Source organism: Mus pahari, chromosome 15 (genome assembly GCF_900095145.1).
Source record: "Mus pahari chromosome 15, PAHARI_EIJ_v1.1, whole genome shotgun sequence".
In the NCBI taxonomy this organism is placed as follows: Eukaryota; Metazoa; Chordata; class Mammalia; order Rodentia; family Muridae; genus Mus; species Mus pahari.
This window is the reverse complement of record NC_034604.1, coordinates 52,602,652-52,614,104: the sequence shown is the minus strand read 5'-3', so window position 1 is coordinate 52,614,104 and position 11,453 is coordinate 52,602,652. Positions and strand designations below refer to the sequence as shown.

The following is an 11,453-nucleotide window of genomic DNA, read 5'->3' as shown; positions in this document are numbered from 1 at the left end:
CTCCCTCCCTCCCTCCCTCCCTCCAGGCTTTCCCTCTTTCTCTGCCTCTACCCTTTCTGGATGGATCCCCTCCTTTACACCAGGCCTATGGCAGGGCGTGATTGTTCAGGGGAACACCTCAACCAGGGCCCACCAAGGTGCTCCCCCTGCCACAACTACGCTGCAGTAGACCACAAAACATAACAGCTTTTGCAAAACATAACATGTAGTGTAGCATGTGCCAACAGTCTGGGCCCAGTGAGGACCTACTCACAGGTAAATTCACACTGGCTACAGGAATGTAACTTCACTGGATACTTAGCTGCCCAAGGTGCTTTACTTCCCACTTGCAAATTAAAGAAAGCTCTGCAAAGAAAGAGGTTGTTCCAGAGGGAGCCACTAACCTGCCTCTGGTTGTCCTCCTGTCTTGCATCCCCTAAAACCACCCACAGATATCAATTATTTAAAATATCCCGGAGATGTCTGTGTCCCAATTACATGATGGTAGCCTCGGCAGCAGCTCACTGTGCAGCAGCTTGGCCCTAGACTCGGCCTTACCATCTCTGCAGACTCTAGGGGAGACAATTCCTACCTGGATTAAAGGAGCCACTGAAAGAAATCTTTTATCCTCAATGCTGTGGCTATTCTAATTGCTCTATTAAGGTTTTTGTCTGTGTTCCAGTTGGGGCCTCTACCACTTTCCTCCCCCCACTGCAGCTGAAGCTAGGGCATGCACACGCAGCACTCCTTCCTCATGGGCAATCCATAGCATACTGCACTAGAAGGTGAGAGCCACCTACCTATCAGTTAACACTATAGAGAGATCCTAATTTCACCAACAAAGCATGATTCAAATTCGTGCTCAAGCTCCCTGGCTGTCTCTTCACTCTGTTTATTACCCTTTTTATTTTACATTTATTTATTGTATGTGTGTCTGTGTATGTGCAAGCTCCAGGATTTACACTAGGAGGTCAGAGGACAAGTCCTGGGAGTCTCATCTCTCCTTCCAGGACATGGCCTCTGGGATTAGGTATCAGGTCAGCAGGCTTGGCCACAAGCGCCGTAATCAGAGGGGCCAGAGTACCTGTCTGCCCAAGGCCTGCAGTGTAGGCATTTTCAAAGCAGCGAATGTGATCTGCACACAGAAGCCGGGAAGACCAATTTTTGTGTATTCAGGATATTGTTCCTTAAAGCAATCACTGCTTTATTGCTTATGCATTTTAAAATCCCAGGAATCATTAAGTCTTAGCTACCTATGCTTAAGAATCTATGTTTTTTCTTTCATAAATTTAAACAGCAAGTATCACAGTGCTACTGTGATTAGAGTAAATGATATAAACAATTTACTTACAAGTGCACTATTTGAAATTACAGTCATATAACCCAGCCAGATTGGCCATTCCACTAGCCAGCAAGTTTTCACAGGAAACCAGGCAAGTGTTATTAATGAGCTAACAGACAAGCCCTGAAATGCTCAGTTCACACATGCTCACAGCCCACACATGCTCACAGCTCACATGCACTCACAGCTCACACGCGCTCACAGCTTAAACATGCTCACAGCCCCAACTCTCACATACTAACTCAGTCTATATGGTCTAACACTAACTACATGGTCCCACACCAGACTGACAGCCTGCATCTTAAATTCACAGCAAGTTAAGTTAGAGTTTCCAACAACTAGAAACCTAGTGCCAGAGGCAGACAAATTAGCAGCAGCAGGAACTGACAGAGGAGCTGGAACAAAAAGATCCAAAATACAAGAAAGCAAGCTAAACTCAGACCCACCAGCATCTGGTGAGGTAGGAACACATTATTCTAAATTAGAAAACTGTCATTCTAATATTCATAAAGAATATGTAGAAAATACAAGAATATATCAAACAGTATTCTATTGTACAGGAACCACAAGATAAAAATGGTCAAAATCAAATGTTAAGGAATAAATCCTTACCTAGTCAGAAATCTGGATATATGTTCTGAAGGCAGGAGAGAAATAGCTCTCAAGCCACCCTCACCCCACAGAACCCTTTTCAATAAATAAAGATGTTAAAGTGAATAGTGACTCCTCTTCTTGTAGAGATGGAATTCCTGACTGTATGAGTCTCAGACACTTCCTCATACCCTTGAGATCGGCTGCATCTGGCAAAATCTACCTGAGGTAGGGTGAAGGCGGGACTACCTGACACAAAGGAACGCTGACAAACAAATCAGCTACAGGGTCCCTGGTCACTACTCACTGAGAAACACTGTATGTACTTAACACGAGAAAGGCCTGCACAGATCCTCAGTCCCACAACCTCTGTCTACCCATAAGAAACACACCCCACACGTGAAAGCTTAGGACATCCCGCCAAAACATCTGACTGGTGCTTCTCAATACTGTCAAGGTCAAAACCACAGGCAGTGTCACAGCACAGAGGGACCAAGGTAGCCACTGCAAATGGTTTTAACTGTATCCTGGACTGGATCATGGATAAGGTCATCTGAAATACCAAACAGAGAAAAGACAGGAAGGAAAAACATAGTAAGAACCAGTGTGCAGAGGCTGGAGAGATGGCTCTGTGGGTAAATTCATGCACTGCTCTTCCAGAGGACTCAAGTTTAGTTCCCAGCATGCAGTGGGCAGCCCACAACCGCCTCTAACTCCAGATCCAGGTGATCTGATGCCCTTTTCTGAAACACACACACACACACACACACACACACACACACACTGAAAAAAAAAAAAAAGAAAAACAATAGAAACAATTAGAAAAAGTCCAGTGTGCAGCTAAGTTAATAGTATTGCACCATGCTGGGTGGTTGGTTGTGATAGATAAACCATAATAAAGTACAATATTAACAACAGAGAAGCTAGTGGAACAGAGAACTAGAAAATCTGGGTTATCTAGGCAACTCTTAGGAAATACAAGTCTTACTTAAAATAAGAATAATGGCTTCCCTGGGATATAGTAGTGGGAGATACTTCGTGACTGTAGAGATAACCTTCAGATCTAACAAGCTAGAAAAGGAAGCTTAGAGCAAAAAGGGAAAAAACAAAAACAAAAGATTCCAACCATGTTATCTGCCTGACCCTGTCTATCACATAGATTTCAACAAGATGCCATTACATTTAATTCAAATGTAATGACTCACAAATTTTAGTTAAAATTAAATTGTAGGTACACAGAAGTACTGCCAGTTGCCCAAAATATACAAGTTACAACTTCAGTGTTACCAATATGGTCATGACAAAACCAAATTTGACTAAATAGTTTCAGAAGCAAAGAATTTATCATCTTTTATCATTTTGCTTTATCAGATCAGTGCAGACACAAGAAACATGTTATACATATATATGCATATGCATGAATATACACATTTAAAAATAAAGGATTATTATAATCTGTGACTTCCCAAAATAAGAGTTTAAGAGACAGAGTTTAAGTACAAAACTCTTTTTGTCCACTTCCTTTAGACCTTCCACAGTGTGGCACTGACCTGACATTTCATACGGAATAAAATCCCTAAAGGCTGTTTCACAGAAAAGTTTTGATATTCCTATTACTCTGACCATGGGCCTTGATCACTTAGCAAAATGCCCACTGGGTGGCCACTCAGGAAAACCAAAAGAGGCTAGCCTAGGTTAATGGTGCCTACCACTTCCTGGAACAGAAGGAGGGGTACAATATCACTCTGCTCAACAGTGTCCCATTCCCCCTTACAAAGTCAAACTTCAAATTCCTGACCCCAGTGCCTTAGAGAAAGACCTTCTATGGAGCTGGAGTCACTGCAGATAACCTGATTTAAGATAAAGACACCCACTAAGTGAGGCCCATAAGTCATGGAAGATGACTGGTATCCCTATGGAAAAGGAGATGCTTATACAGAGAGATGGACAGACAGACATACAAGGATGTTGGGAATTGGTTCTAATGCTTTGACTTAATCCAGCTCCCCAAATCAGGAATCTGTGTGTCCAAATGCTGACGGTCCAAATGTTCTCCCCAGTTGTTTTCTGATTGATCAATAAAGAGCCACCAGCCAATGGCTGGGCAAGAGGAAGGAGGCGGGACTTCTAGGTTCCCAGGATGGGAAGGGGGGAAGAAAGGAGAAGGAAAGAAAAGGTCCACTATGAGAAGGGGTAGGAAGGGCCACACCAGGAAGGAACAGGAGGAGGTAAAGGCCTAAATGTAGTTTCAAGAAGGAAAGCAGCCCCCAGAAGGGCTGCCAAGAAGTGTCTTAAACAGCAAAGGTAGGGGCCCTCCCAGAAGGAGCCAGGGCAGCAAAGATAAAATATAAATTTAGGAGGTGATAAGTCAGGAATGCTGGAGAGGAGTGTTTGCTGGCTGCAGGGAGTTTTAGAAGTGCTCAGCCACTGAGCTTGTCAAGGCATATCAAAAGCTGGCACACTTCATTCTTGAATTCAGAAGGGCTCTGGTGGGTGGCTGGAAGCATAGAGCATAGAGCAAGCAGATTAACTAATTCACCAATACACAAGAATGTCTTGACCATGAAAGCAATTGGAGTGATGGTATCTATAAACCGTAAACTCCCACAAACGTGAAGTATAGAGAATCATGAAAAAAAGCTTTCCTCATAGCCCTCAGAAGGAACCATCCCTGCCCACGCCCTTCGGTCTAGCCTCTGGAAATGTGAGAAAGTCTGTGTGGTTTCAGCTCTTCGGTCAGTAGTGCTAGTGACATTTCCCGGGCCATAGTGAGGAGCCTGTATGTGTTTAGGAATGGGGAACGTTTTAAGATGGGTGAGTTTTTTCTTTTAAAACAGGTAGCCCATTACAGTCACACGATAAGCATGATCTACTTGAGTTAAGACTCAGAAGGGGATCTAGGTACTCAAGCCCCAGGCACCAGATCTGGCAGCCAGCTTCTCCCAGCATCCCTCAGTCCCAAGGCATACCCTACCTTCTACTCCCTCAACTTTGTCCCCATCCCCCACCCCCCCACCCCCAGGCTGCTCTTTCTCCAGAGGCTCTTCTTCCCTATATAATCCAGCCATTTTGGTTACCAGACCCATTTCTTTTAACCCTTTTTCCTCTTTGAGCCTGCGATTGATTCCTCCCTTCCTCCTCCCCACCCTCCCTACCCTCTCCCTCCTCCCCACAGGGCAGATCTGGGTTACTTTCTCTCTGGACTTTCCCAGATGTCTACCTCTAGCTATGTGCTCTCTTTTATCTACAATAAACTTTTCTCCTCCACCATATCTAGGAGTATTCATGTTCTTTCTTTTCATTTCTTATTTTCATCCAGTACTGAAGTCCTAAGTGTTTCCAATCCAATTACATAGCTTCGGAAAGGCCCTGACCTAGTATCAACTCATTTAAAACAGACTGATGTCCCACCCCACATACACAACCTGGGAGGATGCTAGACACAGCCCCGGCTTGTGGATATCAGAACCTGAGTCCAAGTCTCAGTTTCACTGTGTTCAATGACATAAGTTTAGGCAAATCACTGACATCTTCTGATATAATTTCCTTATCTTTCAAACAGTAAGATAAACAGTATTTTTCTTCAGCTGTGGTGATATCCAGCAAAACAAACATTTGAGTCAGTGCAGACTGGGAAACTCTCTAAGGAGGTTAAAGATAATTTACCATTAAGATCTCTCTAGAAACATCACCATGCTAATTTAGTCTGCAGAATTAAGAAACTCATTCATAAAGCACATTTCCAGACACTACCCAAGGCTCATCATTGTAGGATTTATTTTTGGCAGAACAGATTCTGAGTCTTTTCCTTTAGATGGCAAGAGAATATTTCACTTTTGCTTTTACCACCTGTGTACCTACCCTCGGCATCGATGTCACTGGTATGACACTTCCCCTGCAACCCAGAGTCTGGGCTCTCAGACTCCCCAAGGAAGGACCAGCTGTGCCTACACCCTGAGAGCTGAGACCTGAAGGATCTCTTAAGATGCCCCAGGCTGGGATGAAGGTGACACTGAGCTGAGCCAAGAGCACAATGACATTTAAATCTACATTAAGATTCCCCATGGCTAACTAAACCTAAGGGGAAATATTCAAATGCAGGTCACAGCTCCCACTCCAGTACAGTTTATTTATAGGTAGCAGCTAATTTACATGAAAGGAGCAAGCAGATACAGTGTTCAGGGAATTACTCTGCAATATTCAAAGTTTTGAAGTGGCCCACAGACCTCTATAACTGTAGCATCCCATAACCTCCTCTCTCTATCAAACCAATAGTCTGGAGACAGCACCTCGAACTCCTCAGTACCCCCAAAGCACTCTGCACCCCAGATACACCGTGCCAGTGTCTCTACTCAGTCTGAGCCTGAACTTATCCACATATTTTTCCTGTGACATCCCTATAGGCAAAGGTCCTTTCCATGGTGTGTATATGTTTGGCCCAGGGAGTGACGCTATTAGAAGGTGTGGCCCTATTGGAGTAGGTGTGTGTCACTGTGGATGTGAGCTTTAAGACCTTTATCCTTAGCTGCCTGGAAGCCAGTCTTCTGCTAGCAGGCTTCAGATGAAGATGTAGAACTCTCAGCTCCTCCTCCACCATGCCTGTCTGGATGTTGCCATGCTCCTGACTTGATGATAGTGGACTGAACCTCTGAACCTGTAAGCCAGCCCCAATTAAATGTTGTCCTTGTAAGAGTTGCCTTGGTCATGGTGTCTGTTCACAGCAGTAAAAACCCAACTAAGGCAGTTCTTCAACTCCAATCTCTGCCTTCCATCCAGCAAAGCATATTCCACAAGCAAAACATATCCCTTTCTCTCTTGTGTAGCTGCCTTTCCTCCTTTCTGACTGTGAACGAACGTAACTGTCTGTTCTAGTAAAATGTTTGTGCGTCAGCCTCATAAAAATCTTACTAGAACATGGACATCGGGTCCAAATCCTCTCCCACTTAACCATCCCGGGAACAGGTCAAAATAACCTGCCTAGGGAAGCTCAAACCTCCTGCCCTCGAAAAGTTGCCAAAGCCTTCTGTCTTGTCTGGTCTGCATCCATTTCTTCCTGCCTTCTGCTCGGGCTCTACCTGCTCTGGACGAGGTCTGTGACGGTGGCTTGCCTTTACATGAGTCTCCAGCATTTCGTGTCTCTGCCATGCAGACGTGGAAAACACCGTTAGAAAAATTACAAGAGAGTCATAAGGAGACCTCAACTTCCACTCCAGGGCCCCTTCATTCACATTCTGCCACCCATGCCTCTCAATCTGTCAGACTCCAGGCACCCAAAGCCATGAATGAAACATGAGCTCTATCTTCAGCTACCTGAGCCAGACATTTAGTCACTCTGACAGAATTTTTTTTTTTTTTTTTTTTTAAAAAAAGGATTCCCTAAAGCAGTTACAGCAAATAGGAAGGCAGATTGAGAGCTCATTCTAGAGCAAGTGTGTGTGAGCCAGGGCCACGGAGGCTACAGGGCATGCATTTGGAGAGATGCCCTGACAGGATACAAGCAAGGGACTGCACGCAGAATGCACAGCCTCTGCTCCCGGGTCAAAGGGGAAAGGGGCCTCCTGCCTCCATCCCTCCCACCACCCCAGAAGCCATCCTGAGTCTTCCTAAGTGACAGGTGTCCCTTGTCCAGACAGTAGGGAGCAGCTCAGCAGAAATAAACAAACAGAAGCTGAAGTCTGGCTCGCTTTCCAGACCACTCAATGTTCTTCTCATTGAAGATGGAAAGAAAGCAGTCCCGTTACTGGAGATGCTCGGACATTCAGAGGACTTGTTCATGCTTTGCCAGCTCGGCCACTATAGACATAGAACCCAGGGCAATCTCCTAACCTTCTTCCCGCTCTGCTGGGCTCCTCAGAGAAATGAATGCCATTACTATCTCCACCAAGAACTCAATCCAGGCCTGCATCTACTGTGCAGTACAGTATGTGAGATGAGCTCTCTGGGGCATAAATCACCCATGTTCAACGTAGAGTTACACAGACATGCTCCAGAAAATAGAGTAACAATAAAAATAAGTATCCTTTTCTGAAAATACATCCCCACACATATATACATGTGTGTACATGTACATCATGACATATACTATGGAATATATTCTTTCATATTATTTACAACTCTGCTGGGAGAGGCACATGAATGAAAGTAATACAATTACTAAAGTGAGAATATGAAAGTATTTGTAAGTTCTTCAAAATATAGACTTGTATAACTGGTAAGCTTAAGGATTCTGGGGTTAGTGAGAAAAATTATTTGTTAGTGGATAGAAAGAGTACTGCTAAAATTACAATGATTATTTTATTGCAAGAAAGTAATAATTTGTAAAATGAGAATATGAAAGTATTTGAAAGTACTTCAAAATGCAGACATATGTCACCGATAAGCTTAAGGATTCTTGGGTTACTTAATGAGAAAAAAGAACTATCTGTTGGGAATAGAAAAGAGTACTATACTATTGTTACAGAGGTTGTTTTAAACATGATTTCAAAAAAATCTATTATACATAAAGTATTCAAAAGATAGAGTGACCTGAATTATATACTGCTTTTTAGCATGTATATTTCACACACACACACACACACACACACACACACACACATTGATTTTCAGAATCTTTAAGAGTTGAGTCATATCTTGACATTGTTAAAATATAAAAATCCTACCCTAGCACACAGAAAATCAAATACCAACTTAAAAATCTAAAGCCTAGCGGCAGGTAGGAGACCCTCTCCCTCCCAAGGGAACCAGGAAATGGATGAAAGACGTCTGCATCTTCAACGCAGCTCCAGACTTGATTCGGTGTTTTGAGTCTGGTCTCCTAATGGATTTGTCAAAGGTGAACCCAACATATTGGCTTTCTGGCAGCTGTAATCTAAACGGACCTTTGGAAGCGGCCGAGAGACATAAAAATGGAGAATCTTAAACAGTAAAGAATGCAGCTGTCCATCTGGACAGCAGGGCAGATCACTCCACCCCCTGCAGCCTCTCTGGCAGACAGCCATGAACTCTGTCCTCTGAACATATGAACTTTAATCAAGTTCAAGCACTCTCTTTGGAGCCATAGATGCTGGGGGTGGGGGAGCAGCATAATCCAGTCTGTCTTTGACTACAGATGATAAAAACCAAATCTGGGGGATATGCTTCTCAAAATGGCACTTGGATATGAAAATTCCCTCTACCCTCAAATGCCACATTTCAGTGTGTCTTACAAAGACTTCTGCACGTAGGGAGAAAAAACAACAACAAACAAACAAAAAACAAACTATAGATGTAGTGCCTAAGTTAACACTATCTTCTTTCCTCTCAAAACCAAGCATTCGGCAGAGAATCCGGCTTTTTAGCAATATAATAATTAAGAAACCTAATTAATAATTAGGTACAAATTCCTCAGCCAAGGATTCACGGGGCTTTCAATACCGACTATTTAAGCGGCTGCTGCAGTTCTCTACCTAGGTAGGCACCCCGACTGTCACCAAAAAACGAAAGGAGAAGGGAGCCACGGGGAAGTTTGCATTTCTGCAACTGGTTAGTTACCACAACTCCGGGAACAATCCCTAAGGCTAACACTGCCCACGATCTGCATCCCCCGTGGGAAAATAAGAGCAGGGGTGACCGCGGGGCCACGCAGGCGGCTGCGGCACAAAGGCGCGGGGCACCGGGGACCACACACGTGGGGGCGTGGGCGGCCCGCGCGGGGGCTGGGGTGGGGTGGGTGGGTGACCGGGCTCGGCGCGGGGCGGGACCCACCTGGATCTGCAGCGGCACCAGGCGCAGCTTGCAGCGCTCGCTCACCGCGAAGCCCTTGGGCAGGTCCACGTACTGACCCCACTCCTCGGCGAAGAGCTGCACCACGAATTTGCGGTGCATGTCGAGCTGGTCGCCGTACAGGCTCAGGAACTTCTGGATGAGCACGTCGTAGCCCGCGCCGTGGGGCACCGACGCGGGCCGCGCGAACACCGAGAAGCAGAAGAGCACCGGCACGCCGCCCGACGGCGCCCCCGCGCCCACACCGCCGCCCGCCAGCGCCGCCACCGAGGGCTCCGCCGCCGCCATGTTCCCCGCGCGTGCGCGCCGCCTCCGCGCGCCAGGCCGAGGGGCGGGGCCCTGGATGCCGGAGACCCGCCCGCGCCGTCCCCGGGCTCGGGCGCCTGCCACCGGCGACACGGTCACCTGTGGCGCGTAGCGCGCGGGGACCGCAGCTGGCCCGGCCTGGTGGGGACGGGTCAGCAGTCGCAGGCCTCCGCGGAGGACCAGACCAAGCTGCAAATCACCATCTTCCGACCCGCGATCGAGACCCGGTCCTTCTTGATCTCGCGCTAGTTTTCTGAGAAGGCTTGCACTGGGAACTGAAGAGCAAAATCGGAACTTAGTGAAACTTAAGGTCCCCCCCCCCCTTAAAGTAGGTACAGAGCATCACCTTCGCAATGAAACGACCCCATGTAGCAATTCATAAGAATTAGAGCAAGATCTTTGACGTCAGATCCCAGGGACGTCAGGCTCATGGATATAAGCATGAAATTAGATATTCTTATAGAACAATGTTTTTGGTTTTGTTAGATAAGTTTTTTTTTTTTTTTTTTTTTTTTTTTCAGCTACAACTGCTATTTGGAACTGATGGTTCTGTTTTTTTTCAGGAAAAAAAAAATATATATATATATTTAAAGGGAAAGCAATCTTTATATCTATGTATTGACTCTGGCTTTTGGCACCCTGCCATAGCCATCCTGTCTCTGTATCAATAGCGTATCAAATAACATAACACCGTGTCTGCTGGGTACATTCTCACTCTGTCAGGTGTAGTTGTGGCAAGCAGTACCTCACTATAGTAGAAAAAGAACATGCCCATTTCACTGATGAACTCTTCGCAACAATCTATCGTTAGAGTAGTAATCGCACCCGTTTAAATAGATGATATTGGAAGGAGCCGGTGAATAGGAACCCCCAAGTGGACATAAAAGTGACACATAGCATACAATTATCCTAACTGACAAAAATCACTATTATGGATAAATGCTCACATTGATCTTAAATAGGGTTCTCAGGAACACAGCTAATTAGAAGCTAAGCACTTTCAGAATTCAAATTCTGAGCCACTCAAGAAATGTGATTATACAGCGTTGATTAATATGTTAATACACTTCAGAAACAAACCCCTCGGTGGATTGCCATGTTGAATAATTGATTCTTGCTTTTCCTGTTAATCAGCAACACTGACACTGATTACTCTTTTCTTTGGAGCCTTAATCTCCACTCCAGTGGTTCTCAACCTTCCTAGTACTTGACCCTTTAATGTAGTTACTCATGTTGTGGCTGACCCCAACCATAATTTAAAAAAAAAAAAAATTCATTACAGCCTTATAGCTGTAATTTTGTTACTGTTGTGAATTATAATGTAAATATCTGATAGGCAACTCTGGAGGGGTCATGACCCTCAGGTTGAGAACCACTGCTCTAACTGTATACATGCACAAAGGTTCACATGTATTCTTAAGACCCCTTCCTTTATCATCCATACACCTTGACTTCAAACTGTATCATGCATGTC

At 45.0% G+C, this 11,453-nt stretch overlaps 1 protein-coding gene across 1 annotated transcript in view; it reads right to left on the bottom strand.

Moving 5' to 3' along the window:
- Window positions 1–9,984, bottom strand: part of Isoc1 (isochorismatase domain containing 1) — a 19,261-nt gene extending 9,277 nt beyond the window's left edge. The window contains exon 1 of the mRNA XM_021214604.2: window positions 9,656–9,984. Coding sequence (XP_021070263.1) covers window positions 9,656–9,961 — 306 coding nt within the window. The 5' untranslated portion in view covers window positions 9,962–9,984. The remainder of the gene's footprint in view (window positions 1–9,655) is intronic.
- Window positions 9,985–11,453: the final 1,469 nt, after the last annotated feature.